Raw genomic sequence first — 15,235 nt, forward strand, 5'->3', positions numbered from 1 at the left:
CATGATCCTGATATTTATTAAGATACAAACAAATCAGGAGAAGCGTAACTATTCTTTATATCATGGTCCAAAAGAAATCTCTCGGCCGGGCACGGTGGCTCAAGCCTGTAATCCCAGCACTTTGGGAGGCCGAGACGGGCGGATCACGAGGTCAGGAGATCGAGACCATCCTGGCTAACACGGTGAAACCCCGTCTCTACTAAAAAATACAAAAAATTAGCCGGGTGTGGTGGCGGGCGCCTGTGGTTCCAGCTACTTGGGAGGCTGAGGCAGGAGAATGGCGTGAACGCGGGAGGCGGAGCTTGCAGTGAGCTGAGATCTGGCCACTGCACTCCAGCCTGGGCGACAGAGCGAGACTCTGTCTCAAAAAAAAAAAAAAAAGAAATCTTTCATTCAAATCCTCATGAAGAGCACTGTGTTGAACAACGTTGTGAATAAACTTTACAGTAAAAATAATACAAGTTATAGGTCAGCAAACTATAGCCAAAGCTGTAGGGCCAAAGCTAACCAGCCACCTGTTTTTGTAAATAAAGTTTTATTGGAACACAGCTAGGCTCATTTGTTTACATATTGTCTATGGTGCTTTCCTGTAGAGAGCAGAGTTGAGTAGTTGCTACAGAGACCTTATCTGTCACATTAATCTACCCTATCTGTTCTGAGGCTAAAAGCAATGGCATGTAAAGTCCTTTAAACCTATAAGGAAAGCAGTTCTGAACCTAGAGTGAAAAATTTCTTATTTGTTCTGTAGGTAATACTCAACTTTCACGAATATATGAAATTTAGTGTTTATTTACAGCAGAGATAAAATAATCTTAGCATTTATTTAAAAAAAAAAAAAAAGACTCTTACGTGCTGCACTCAACTCTTCAACAGACCCAACAAAGACATCCTGTGTGAACACTGGTTCATTGTCATTGATATCAAGAACCTTAATGCGTAGCTCTAAGGGTTTCTCTACATTGTTTCCTCTTTCATCCAAAGCGTAACCTGTTAGCTGAAATCATGACATAAATAATAAATAAGATTAGATTTAAGCTAAGAAAACTAAATTACCATACTATGAAAAAAAAAAGATACTTATTATGAAAGAAAAACTACAAACTAATAAATGTAAAATTATTCTTCTTACCAGAAAAAATGGTGTTTCTTCTCGATCAAGAATGCTGGTAATATTCAGTTCTCCAGTGTCTTTATTAAAGACAAATATACCAAAAGGTGGCTCTGTAATCCCTTTTCCAGTATATTTGTAAGTAACTTTGAGTCCTCTTTCTTCTGTAAGATCAGAATGTATCTAACATAAAAATAACAGGAATGTTTCAGGTTGAACTCTCTGTAATTTACTAGATTTGATCTTAGCCAAAAAAGCCTGAGAAGAGATCCTCTGTAATTTATAGGTAAATATTTTTATGGACAATTTCCTTCTGAATTTCTTTGGTAATACAGGCCAGAGATGACGAGACTTGGACTAGGGGAATGGCAGTGGAGTTGAAGAGAAGCAACAGATTTGGAATATATTTTTGGAATAGAACTGATAGTGTGTGGTACATTTTTGGCTTGAAAAACGGGAGAGAATTACAGCGTCAATTACCAAAATGGGTAGAACTTACGAAGAAAAGCTTTGGGGGGAGAAAAATGAAGGATTTATGTTTGTGCATGCAACACTATCACATAATTTATCAAAAACACTCGACCCCCTGAGAGTGAAAACACAGATATTAATTATTAAGCCAGGACAACAGGCATGAACCATGACTGTCTCAGGCAAATGAAGATAGTCACCCTACCTAGTAATAGACACCAGTTCATCTTGAAAATGACATTTTATGACATCTTCTTTTGAGCACTGAACACTCTGTGTTACCAGTGCCAAATCCCTTTACTCTTAGTTAAATCAAAACTCAAAGTTATCTATATTTTTGCCAATGATGCTGCATCTTCCGGAATAGGAAAAAGAATCTTAAAATTGATACTTTATGCTAAAAAGTAAGCTCTGCTAATTTTCAGATATCTCTTGAATATTTAAAAATTCCGTAAGCACATTCTAAATTTTCCTTAAATCTTAAAGTAGACATAAAAGTCCTGTCACACCACATTTTAGTCATATGCATATATTTCATGTTCCTCTTTAGGAGATACCTTGGCAATTGGATTCTTTTTGGAAAGATCCTCTCCCTCCCGAAGAGCCACGGGAGCGGTGATCCAGGCGCGCTTTTGCCGCACTAAATGAGGATGTTTAGGAAGCAGCTTATTTTCATTTCTTGTGCTTAAGACCTACAACAATACAATATTGCCAAAATTTATTATGTGTCATAAATATAGAACATGAGTATGGTGTCCTATAACATATTAAACTTTTAAATGGTGCAAATTTTAAGGTATGCTTCGTATTTCCTATGAGGCTTCATTGTCTAAAAGGGAATATATATATTCCAGCAAACCGCACAGGGCCTAAAGAGATTATCTCCAAGCTGGTAAAGTGGTAGGGTTTTTTCTGGTTTATTTTTTGAGACAGGGTCTCACTTTGTCACCCAGGCTGGAGTGCAGTGGCATGATCCTGGCTCACTGTAGCCTTGACTTCCCCGGCTCAAGCCATCTTCCTGCCTCAGCCTCCCAAGAAGCTGAGATTACAGGCATGCACCACCACATCTGTCTAATTTTTGTATTTTTAGTAGAGACGGGATTTCACCACGTTGCCTAGGCTGGTCTCGAACTCCTAGACTCAAGCCTTAAGCGATCCACCCGCCTCCGTCTCCCAAAGTGCTGGGATTACAAGTGCGAGCCACTGTGCCCAGCCAGTAGAATTTTGTTTTTAACTGTAAGAAATGATTTCCCAGAGTGAGAGTAAAGAATCATTTAGTAGCCTTACAAATTGGCAAAGTAAAAAATAACAGATCATGTCAAAAACGTTTTTTCTTACTAACTGAAAATGAAGTTTCATTTTTCTGTGGTGGCTTGTGGTTTAAAACTAAATTACTAAATGTTTTTTAAGACTAAATCTTAGTAATCTATTGATATAAATTTGACTAAAACTAGGGAAACTGTCAGTTAATGAATTTATTGTTTTCAGGATTGGGTAAAGAATTAAATTTCCCATTTCATTTTCAGAACCTTAGGGAGAAAACCATTCTATAAATTTCCAGTTGGGTTTTATAGGTGCATATATATTTTATCCAAGGAAAATTTCAATACAGCTGACCTGGGATCTTAAGATCAGAAATAATCCTTATACTAGGTTTGGTTTATCATTTTACTCATTTTGTTGCTCTATGTAATAGGTATTTTACTTTGAAATATTTACACGGGTAATCACTAGGTCCTGGATATTTTTTTACTTGCACAAAATTTTCTATGACAAAAAATTGAAATTACTTTTTCACTTATACTTCATGAAGTATTCATTGTTAACAGCTTAATATCTTTTATGATTTTTCATAACTATACAGTTGCATATATAAACACAGATGTATAAAGGTCTTTTTGCTATAAAAATGGATTTATACTATATATCTTATTTTACCCCAATTTTCATTCAGCACCTCGTCATGGACATTCTTCCATGTACCATAAATGGTTTTAACATTCACCTATTGGTGGATACTTACATTGTCAAAAACTGCTGCACTGAACACCCCTGGATAAGCTCCTCTGCACTTGTTTGAATGGGAATCGCTGGGTCTAATACAATGTGTGTCTTTAATCTAGTAAAGTCCAGACAACCTGTTTGCCACGGAATTAAGCCTCCTGAGTCAAAAGGCAGAAATAAACCCTTTATTTCCTCACCTGTAAGTGAAGTCCACTTCCAACATTAAAGCAGATCTGTAAAATAAAATTATTAGATATTTAGCCAATTTACTGCTAAATTCAGTGTGAAAACATTGTTCATCAATAACCTACCACATTAAATATCATAGACATAAAAAAAGTTTAACCACTACTACTATCCTTTGTCAAGAGGAAACAAATTTAATTTTTCCCTTTGCCTTCCCTAATGGCCAGTGCCAGAGGAGAAATCTATATCCTCCTGGATCCATACTGACTCCTCCAGAAAACAGTATCTTAAAAAACAAACAAAATAACCTGCCTTGTGAAATCTTAGTCATTCTCCCATCCTTTTCTCCCCACCCTATGGTTTTTATCTTGTGTTCTCCAGGACCTGCTTACCTTTCCTCAGGGCCACCAGTATGTAATGTACCCCACACCCAGCTAACTCCCACCATCCCTATGTTTGTGTGCATTACACACAAACACACACACACACAACCACACACATGGACAGCCCATGTTCTGACTTTTCAGTTCCTCAGTATCCTCAGTCCCACCAACTCTTTTCTTTGGTTCTTCATAGGCACTGTCACACCCGGGACTTCATCATAACATAGTACTGTTCTAAATACAGTTATGCTTACTCTTAAATTTGCCCAATAAACTCCCATCTTGCTTTCTGAATATTTTGCACTCTAAAAACATAATTTTAAAAACTGATGCATTAAGATGTGTATAGTTTTGGAATATATGTGATAATTTTTTTTTTTTTTTTTTTTTTTGAGACGGAGTCTCGCTCTGTCACCCAGGCTGGAGTGCAGTGGCCGGATCTCAGCTCACTGCAAGCTCCGCCTCCCGGGTTCACGCCATTCTCCTGCCTCAGCCTCCCGAGTAGCTGGGCCTACAGGCGCCCGCCACCTCGCCCGGCTAGTTTTTTTGTATTTTTTAGTAGAGACGGGGTTTCACCGTGTTAGCCAGGATGGTCTCGATCTCCTGACCTCGTGATCCGCCCGTCTCGGCCTCCCAAAGTGCTGGGATTACAGGCTTGAGCCACCGCGCCCGGCCTATATGTGATAATTTAATACATTCATATAATTTGTAAAGCTAGTGTACTTGGGATGTCAATTACCTTAAATACTTACTTGTCTTTTCATTATGCTAGAAACATTCGAATAATTCTCTTCTAGCTGCTTTGAAATGTATAATAGGTTATTGTAAACTACAGTCACCCTGCTGATCTATCGAACTAGTGCTCTTATTTCTAATTAGTGGTCTTCTTTCTTCTATCACACCATCTATTTGTACCCATTAATCAATTTCTTTTCTTCTCCCACCTCCCCACTACCTTTCCCAGTTTCTGGATTCTATCATTCTATTCTCTATGCCCATGAGATCAAAACTTTTAGCTCCCACATATGAGTGAGAACATGTTGTATTTATCTTTCTGTGCCTGGCTTATTCAGTTAACATAAAGACCTCCAGTTCCAGCCATGTTGTTGTGCTGCAAATGGCAGGATTTCCTCATAGTTCATTAATCTCCTGGCTGGCTTCATTCTTCTCTTGGCTGAATCTGAACCAGCACTTTCTAATATGGTAGCTACTTGTGGCTATTTGGATTTTAACTGAAATTATTTGAAATGAATAATCCATTTGCTCAACAGCCACATGTGCTAAGGGCTACCCATTTGGACAGGGCAGACAGAAAACATTTCCATCACTGCACACAGTTCTACCAGACCAGTGCTAGCAGACTGCTGCCTGCCACTCTGAAGATGTTGTCAGTGATCACCAGGGAGCATTCATTTTCATGACTCTGCTATTCCTGCCTCACTTTTCCTCTCAAATCTAGAAACCTATTTAGTACTGACCACGCACTGGTAATATTGCTAGAGGAGGCCACAGTGGCTGAATAAATCTCTTACACATTCATGCTCTCAAATAGCTGTTGTTTCAGTGGGGTGACGGTTCCTTTCTAGTGTGACCATATGTCTGCATTTGCCCAAAGAGTCTAGGTTGACACCTGCTGTGAGGCATTCCATCTGTTAGCAACCCTTTCATCCTCAAAAGTGTGCTCACACTATAAATTGTATCGTCACCTTGTCATTGCCTTACCCTGATTGCATTTCTAAAATAGGTATTCCAAACTTTAGGAAATGACTCTAGTCACACCTCTGTACCTATTCACTCTTATGAGATGACCCCATATATTATTTGACTGACACTCTCTTCAGTCATCCTCTCTTTCCTTTCTTTCCCCAGGGAAGAGGTGTCCTGACTCCTTTCCAAGGGAAACCACCATTTGTGTATTTTATTTGCAACTCTTATTTGTTCTGTCACATTTATCTTCAAGAACCTTAATCCTTCCACTAACCTTTTATCATCCTTCTCCATTGGCTAATCAACACATTTAGTTCCTTCTGATTGGCAAATCAAATATATTTAGGTTTTCCTTCTCTTAAAAAAGAAAAGCAGATCCCTCTCTTGTTTCTGTTAACAATCTGTTGCTCTATATCCCTCTCTTACTTATAATTCCAAACTGAAATTATTGTCTATATGTATTGCCCCCGCTACTCCACCTTCCATTTATGCATTAATTCACTCGACTCTGTCTTTGGTGTAGATTGTCTCTGTTGTTTGCCTTTTCCCATCTGCACGGTCACGTGGATCCATGAAGCCCTACTTGGTACATCATGGGAAACAAGGCATTCCCTAAAATTTCAAAGTCTCTTTCACATCCTTTGCATTCATTTGAAAGCTTCCTGTAGGGTCCATTCCACATGTGAATCCTTCAGCCTCTTTCTTTCCTTTCCATTGTCAGTTCATGTTCTTGGCTCTCCATTCCAAAAAGAAACTCAGGGAGAGCAGATGTTCAGCTTCTAGTGTGGGCTTCTCTGGGGCAGATGAACAATCATGGCTAATTCTCTATTTTATGATCAGATCTATGATCTCTTCTTCATTCTCTCTACTATTAATTTGCCCAGCTAGCAGTGGCCAGAGATGTCTCTAACCAAAGGGGTGCTCCCCAAATGTATATATTTTCAAAGGTGGCATGGTATGAAAAGCAAGGGAAAGCAATGCTGAGATAGATCACTTCTCTCTGCGTGTTCCCTGGGTGGGAATTTTCGAAGGGAAAGATCAGTGCCTGGATCAGAGAGGTCCCAGTGTCTACATCATCAGGGAACAGTCTTAAAATTAGTATATTTCGGCCGGGTATAGTGGCTCACGCCTGTAATCCCAGCACTTAGGGAGGCCAAGGCAGGCGGATCATGGGGTCAGGAGATCGAGACCATCCTGGCTAACGCAGTGAAACCCCGTCTCTACTAAAAATACAAAAAAAAAAAAAAAATTAGCTGGCCGCGGTGGTGGGCGCCTGTAGTCCCAGCTACTTGGGAGGCTGAGGCAGAAGAATGGCATGAACCTGGGAGGTGGAGCTTGCAGTGAGCCGATATTGCGCCACTGCACGCCAACCAGGGAGATAGAGTGAGACTCTGTCTCAAACAAACAAGCAAATGAAAATTTAATATATTTCCTGCCCATCCTTCTAACCATCAGACTCTTCTCTTTGATACAGGCCATATTAAGGAGTTGGCTGCACTGAATATTTGCTACTTTTATTCTTCCCTACAATCTTACTGGCCCTAGCAAGAGGGTATAATTTACATGGTATTTTAAGTAAATATTATTATTCTGACTGTCTGGATGGAGGGAGAGGGAAACAAAGAACAAAGGTGACTAAGATGGCGTACTTCTGTGTTCTTCATCACCAACTTTTCCCGCACGCGCGAAAATGTAGCTGGCGCCCGGGAAGGTGCAGATCAACGGGGCATGCGCCACGTGACATCAATCCCAAGAAACCGAGATTTACCTGGCCGCACCTACGGAACGCCCCCCGACACACCCATGTCCCGCCTATTGCCCTCCCACTCCCAGAAAAGCGGCTCCCAGCAGGCGCGCGGGGAGAACTTCCTCGGCCCCTCCTCCTACGCGGACCCAGGAACCTTGCCTGAGAACGCCGGAGTGACTTCCTCAGCCTCTGCCACCAGAGACCGGTGAACTTTGCCCTTTCTTCCTTCACATTGGCTAGCTAATAAAGTTTCCTTTTTTACCTTGCCTACTTGCCTTTTCTCTGGCACCTGTTTTGGTTGTCACATTAAAACAAATCAGTTGGTGACGAACCCGAGAGGAGACCCCTCCTCAGGGCCCCTCAAGGTCCGAGGAGCCTCCTCCTTCCACGCTGCAGACAGACCAGGACCTAGACATCGCTTTCCACACCTCCAGGTCTCCTGGGGTGAGTACCTTTTGCCTCCCTCTCATATTCCTTGGCCAGAAGTCCTGCGCAGGCCCAACGTTTTTCTTTTGGTCACCAGGTGACCCACAGGAGAGTTCCCAAAGGTAGAGACGTCTGCCCAAAGGAACTCCATTCCAGTCCATGTGAGACACGTCCAGGACGGAGACGTCCGCCTGGAGGTAATCTCCATTCCGGCTCCAGGAGCCTCCCACCGGTCTCTAGTGGCTCCAAAGGATGCTTTGTAGCCAGGTAGAGTTCGGTCTCCGTTTCCGCCTATAGGCGAGAGGAAGGCAATGGGAAACCCCCAATCCAAAATACCTAGAGACTCTCCTTTAGGGTGTCTTCTAAAAAACCTCAAAACTTTACAATTAGAGCAAGATCTTAAACGAAAGCGACTGATTTTCCTCTCCACTGTGGCGTGGCCACAATATAAATTAGACAACCAGTCTCAATGGCCGCCTGAAGGCACCCTAGACCGTAACATTTTAATCGACCTCAGTAATTTCTGCCAGTGCTTAAGCAAGTAGTCTAAAATAAATTATATATAAAAGTTTTAAGACTTGTGTTCTCGACCAGACTTGTGTAGCCAATGTTTCTTGGCCCAAGTCAAGTTGGCTAAGGCGTAGACCTAGCAAAGTCAGAAAAGAAAAAGTCATCTTTCCTGTCTGAGTCGCCTGTGTCAGCTTCCCCTCCCTTCCACTCCCGCCGTATACTCCACCTCCCCCTCCCGCTTTGGCCCCCCCTTCCCTTTCGGCTCCACCTTCCCCTCCCGCTTCCGCTGTAGTTCCGACCTCCTCCTCAGTCCCTCCCACCATTGTTGAGGCTGCACCTCCCTCCAACCCCTTGGCGCTTACGCCTGGTCACCTTAGTTCGCCTATATCTGCCCATACCTGCTCTAAAGATTGCCTAACTACCCCCGCTTCTACTCCCACCCTATCCAACAACCCTCCTGCAGTCTTAGCACCCTTGCGTGAGGTGGCCGGAACAGAGGGTGTGGTTAGAGTTCATGTTCCCTTCTCACTAGCAGATCTTTCAAAAATTGAAAAATGTTTAGGAGATTTTTCTGCCAATCCTGCAATTTACACCAAAGAATTTAAGTACCTTTGCCAGGACTACAATTTAACCTGGCATGATCTCCATGTTATTCTTGCCTCTACTCTAAACCCTGAGGAGCAAGAGCGCATCCTAGTGGCCGCCAGGCAGCATGCCAACCAACTACACTTAACAGACCCCGCCTTCCCAGTAGGGGAACAAGCAGTCCCCTCTATAGACCCAGACTGGGACTATCAAGTAGGCCAGCCAGGCCACCGAAGATGAGATATGATGACTCAATGTCTTCTGGCTGGTATGCAGGCGGCCTCAAATAAGGTAGTAAATTTTAATAAACTAAAAGAAATTATTCAAGGTCCAGATGAGAATCCGGCCACATTTTTAAACAGGCTAACTGAGGCTTTAACTCAATACACTCGGTTGGACCCATCTTCCCCAGCCGGGGCCACTATTCTAGCATAATATTTTATTTCACAATCGGCCTCAGATATTCGGAAAAAACTCCAAAAGGCAGAGGATGGACCCCAAACTCCTATTCAAGACCTAGTCAAGTCGGCCTTCAAGGTCTATAATTCAAGGGAGGAAACGGCTGGGGCCCAACGACAGGCCCGCCTAAAACAGAAGGTACAGCTCCAGACCCAAGCCTTAGTTGCTGCTCTGCAGCCTAGCCTTAACCCAAAACCGGAGAGCAAAACCCCCAGAAACTCAAAGACAACAAAAGGGGCTTGCTATAAATGCGATGACCCAGGGCATTGGGCTGGTAAGTGTCCCCAGAGTCCCCAGCCGCCTAGGCCAACGTGGCTGTGCTACAAGTGTGGAGTAGCTGGATACTGGGCTACAAAGTGTCCTAACCCTCGTCTGCCAACAACTCCTTGTCCAGCGTGCCAAGAAGAAGGGCACTGGAAGTCAGACTGCCCCACCCTGAAAACAGGCATGGCACCTCAACGTGATGTCCCTTCTCAGGACCCTGGGAACTCCTTCCAGCTCTTACATCTGGATGACGACTGAAGGTGCCGGGACTCGGGGACCCCCATCACCCTCGCCGAGCCGCGGGTAACTATCCTGGTAGCGGGTAAGACAATTAATTTTTTAATCGGCAGTGGGGCTACCTACTCTGTTTTGCCGTCTTTCGAAGGGCCTAGCCTTCCCTCCAATATTTCTGTTGTAGGAGTCAATGGCTCCCCGTCCAGCCCTTGGAAAACCCCACCTCTTAATTGCTGCCTGGCCAACAACTATTTTGCACACTCATTCCTCATCATCCCCTCATGCCCCACTCCTCACTAGGCTGAGATGTCTTAAGTCAACTGAAAGCCTATATCTCCTTTTCTACTAGTGCCCCCCACCCCACCCGCCATCTGCTTCTAGTATTGACTAACTCAAATGACTCCAACAATCCTACTAACCCTTTCCCTGATTTCCCCATTCCTATAGACCCCCAAGTGTGGGACACCTCCACTCCTGTCGTGGCAGACCATCATCCACCAATACTTATAAAACTTAGGAACCCATCTCAGTTTCCAACCCGCCCACAGTTCTCTCTCTCTCCACAACACTTACGAGGACTAAAACCAATCATTACTAGGTTACTCAGCCAACACATCCTCATCCCCACTCATTCTCCCTGCAACACCCCAATCCTACCTGTAAAGAAGGCAGATGGAACTTTCTGGTTAGTGCAAGATCTTCGTCTTATCAACGAGGCTGTTTGCCCCACTCATCCAGTAGTCCCCAATCCTTATACCCTTCTTTCTCTCATCCCACCTAACACAACACACTTTACTGTGGTGGGGCTAAAAGATGCATTTTTCTCTATTCCCTTACATCCAGATTGTCAGTTTCTCTTTGCTTTTACATGGGAAGACCCAGACACCCATACCTCCACCCAACTGACATGGACAGTGCTTCCCCAACGGTTCCGAGACAGCCCCCATTTCTTTGGGCAGGCCCTAGCAAAAGACTTAGCCCCCTGTCCTCTAACCAATAGTAAAATTCTCCAATATGTAGATGACCTTTTACTCTGTAGTCCCACGAGACAGGACTCTCTTTTAGACACTGCAATCCTCCTTAATCATCTAGGATCCAAAGGTTACCGAGTATCCAAACACAAAGCTCAACTCTCACAACAATGTGTCATATATTTAGGTATTGAAATCACTCCTACGATGTGCTCACTTACCACAGACCGTTTAACTCTAATACAAAAATCTTTCTCCTCAAAACGCTAAGGAAATCCAATCCTTCCTAGGCCTAGTAGGGTTTTTCAGACACTGGCTTCCTAATTTCGGAATCTTAGCTAAACCTCTATACGCAGCTGTCAAGGAGACTCCCCAAGGACCTTTGTCTAACCCAAAGTTAATCTATAAACATTTCACTCACCTAAAAAAACTGCCTTCTCTCACAACTCTCTCACTCCCAGACTTCCAATGTCCCTTTCAGCTTTTCACGGATGAAAGACAAAAAGTTGCTGTTGGCCTTTTAGCCCAACCTATAGGCACCACCTACCGCCCCGTGGCATATCTATCTAAACAAACAGATCCCACCGTACAAGGATGGCAGCCCTGCCTTTGGGCCCTAGCAGCAGCAGCCTGCCTAACCCAAGAAGCAAAGAAACTCATTAGCGGTTGTAACATAACAGTCTTCTCTACTCACCACCTTCAAGATCTTATTGCCCACAAAAGTATTAGCCATCTAACCCTGTCCAGACTCCAACTCTTTCACCTCTTGTTCATAGAAGACTCCACCATTGCCCTAGGAGTCTGTTCCTCTCTGAATCCAGCAACCTTACTTCCTGACCCTCTCAAACAACCTCATACTGAACACTCCTGTCCAGAACTTTTAGAGGCCCAACCACCTAGTCACTTACATTTACATGACCAGCCCTTAGAAGGCTCACAGTTAACCCTATTTGTAGATGGCAGTTCTTTTATAAATTCTCAAGGGTACAGACAGGCAGGATACGCGGTAGTTACATCTTCTACTGTCCTAGAAGCTAAGCCTTTACCGCAAGGAACAACATCACAGCAGGCAGAACTCATCGCACTAACTAGGGCTCTCCTCCTATCCAAAGGAAAAACAGTGGACATATACACAGACTCTAAATATGCCTTCTTAATTGCACACACCCATTCTGTCATCTGGAAAGAGAGAGGGTTCCTAACCACCAGTGGCACCCCATAGTCAACAAGAAACAAATACTCGAACTGCTAGATGCTTTATCAGTGCCTTCCAGAGCAGCCATCATACACTGTAAAGGTCATCAGACTCCATCTAACCCGGTGGCGGCTGGCAATGATTTTGCCAACACCACTGCCAAATCGGCAGCCGGATTCTCCACTCCCACACTTCCTTCTGTTTGTTTTCTTTCTCCTCAATATACCCCTAATTATACCCAAGAGGAAAAGACTACACTATTACAAGATTCAACAGCCAAACTAGCTGCAGACAATTGGATTTACCTCAATAATAAATTAGTTATTCCTAAAACACAACTCCACCATTCTAAAAGACATACATAATTCCCTACACATAGGACCCAAAGCTCTATATAACCTCCTAAGCCCCCTCATCCACTGCCCCACACTCGTGAAACACCTAATTATGATCAATCAACAGTGCTCCAACATGCCTCAAGTCAAACCCTCAAGGTGCATTGCGCAACCCCCATCCATCAACTCAGAGGACACCAACCAGGCAAAGATTGGCAGATTGACTTTACCCACATGCCAAAACTTAAAAAATTCAAGTATCTCTTAACCCTCATTGATACCTTCTCAGGATGGATAGAAGCCTATCCTACTACAGGAGAAACTGCCAATATAGTTGCTTCCACACTTACTGAACACATTATTCCTAGGTTTGGCCTCCCACTCACTCTCCAGTCTGACAACGGCCCAGTGTTCATCTCCAAAGTAGTCCAGCAAGTGGCGACCCTCCTACACATTACCTGCAAACTCCACATCCCTTATAGACCTCAGTCCTCCGGTAAAGTAGAGAAGGCCAACGGGCTCATCAAGCAACAACTCACCAAACTCTCACTCGAGACTCGACAATCGTGGGTAACTCTCCTTCCCCTGGCCCTAACCCGGCTGCGAGCCGCCCCACAGAGTCCAACAGGCCTCAGTCCGTTTGAACTGGTCTACGGCCAGCCCCTCACCCTCCAGCAGTTACCCACCCTTTCCTCCCCAGTGGCAAATTATCTTCCATACCTCACCCTCTTGAGACAACTCCTAAGACAACATGCAGACCTAGCACACCCCCCTCCAACAGATACCTATAGCCCACATCTCTCAGCCCGGGAGACCAAGTATACTTAAAAGATATCCAAGCCAAAGATCTTCAAGCCAGGTGGAAAGGCCCATATACTGTCCTCCTATCCACATACAAAGCAGCCAAACTTCTAGGACACACGCATTGGGTCCACATATCACAACTAAAGAAAGCCCCCACAGAAGACAATCAGTGGACATCTACTAGACTTGCCCCTACCCGCCTCAAACTCACCAAACTCCCTCAACCACCACATGTTCCCTGACCTCTTACGCTTATCCCGATTTCTCACCATACTCTATATAAACATAACAGAATTCCAGTATATTACCCCAGATCCCTACTTGCCCCTAGATCATAGCCCATCACAGTGGTTTTCCCGCTTACTCACCTTTATAGAATACCTCCAGTGGCAAGGTGTACTCTGTGATGACACTCAAGATGAAGCCCTACTTTATACTTACATTACTAATCTTCTCATACACTTCAACGTCCATTACTAACCCCACTTTTGTATGGAGATTCTCTATAGTTGAGACATGGAAAACCAATAACAAACAACATTCACAGCTACAAGGCACTGCAGACTGCCCCCCCACAAGGCTGTCAGTCCCTCCTCACCATAAATTTCACCCTCGCTTCTCACAAAAATAGATGGCCTAACCCGTTTCTCTGCTTTCTATATGACCAAACAGAATATAACTGTAAAAACTACTGGCAAAAACTAAACCTAGGATGCCCCTATTAATATTGTAAAATCCACTATGCATATGACGGAGATCACTTCTTCACCCAAAATGTACAGTCTGTACCCTATCAATATCAACTAAATATCCAAGACCCGTGGGACCCCCGATGGGCAGACGGGGTAAAAGGAGGACTCTACGCTAGATGGTCAGCTTCATATCCGACTGCCACCCTCTTAATCAAAAGGACACTAGTCCAACAAGAAAACTCCCTCCCTAAAAATATAAAACACCTACAAAATTTAACCTTAGCCATACAATCACAAGAACAGGCCCTACAAGATCAACTACACTCCTCCACAGAAGACCAACTACACTCCTCCATACAAGATCAACTACACTCCTCCATACAAGATCAACTACACTCCTCCAACAAAGACCCCTTCTCATGGTTAAAGCTAGTCCGTCAAGGGTTAAACTTAACACAGGCAGCTAACATAACACATCTCCCCCACTGTTTCCTCTGTGCAGCCCTTAAAGAAGCCCCCTTAGTGGCAGTCCCTTTACCTACTGCTTTCAAGGCTACAGCTGGCTCTACAAGCACCTCCCAGAAACCGTTCTTACTCCAAGTCCCACTATACCAAAACCCAGAAAATCCAATCCTTCCTTTCTGCTACTCTGCCCCAAACTCCTCCTGGTGTAATTACACCCAACCGCCCAAGAAAACCCAGACAGCCCAGTTGGAGGTTATTTCTGGTGTAATAAAACCCTCTTCAAGGTCCTTAACCATGCATCCATCAACCAATCCCTCTGCGTCCCAGTATCCGTAGTACCTAGCTTAACTCTATATAGCAAAGCAGAAGTGGCTGAACTCACCCTACAATTTAACTCTTCTCCTAATAATCTCCAAAAATGGGCCATCTTCCTTCCCTTAGTCATCGGAATTTCCCTAGCCTCCTCCTTAGTGGCATCAGGACTTGGAACTGGGGCTCTTGTCTACTCTGTACAATCTACCTGATCTCTAATCGCCAAAATTCAAGAAGCTATAGAGGCGTCGGCTGAAAGTCTAGCCTCCTTACAACGTCAAATCACTTCAGTAGCCCAAGTGGCAGCACAAAACAGGAGAGCACTAGATCTTCTTACAGCTGAAAAAGGAGGAACATGTCTTTTCTTAGGAGAAGAA

General features: G+C 43.7%; 1 protein-coding gene across 1 annotated transcript in view; it reads right to left on the reverse strand.

Moving 5' to 3' along the window:
* DSG2 (desmoglein 2) overlaps window positions 1–15,235 on the reverse strand; it is a 67,178-nt gene that overhangs the window by 33,256 nt on the left and 18,687 nt on the right. Inside the window, 4 exon segments of the mRNA XM_033178059.1 lie at window positions 850–994; window positions 1,130–1,291; window positions 2,137–2,271; window positions 3,781–3,816. Of these exon segments, the coding sequence (XP_033033950.1) occupies window positions 850–994; window positions 1,130–1,291; window positions 2,137–2,271; window positions 3,781–3,816 (478 nt within the window).

Source organism: Trachypithecus francoisi, unplaced genomic scaffold (assembly GCF_009764315.1).
Source record: "Trachypithecus francoisi isolate TF-2019V2 unplaced genomic scaffold, Tfra_2.0 Lachesis_group19, whole genome shotgun sequence".
Lineage (NCBI taxonomy): Eukaryota > Metazoa > Chordata > Mammalia > Primates > Cercopithecidae > Trachypithecus > Trachypithecus francoisi.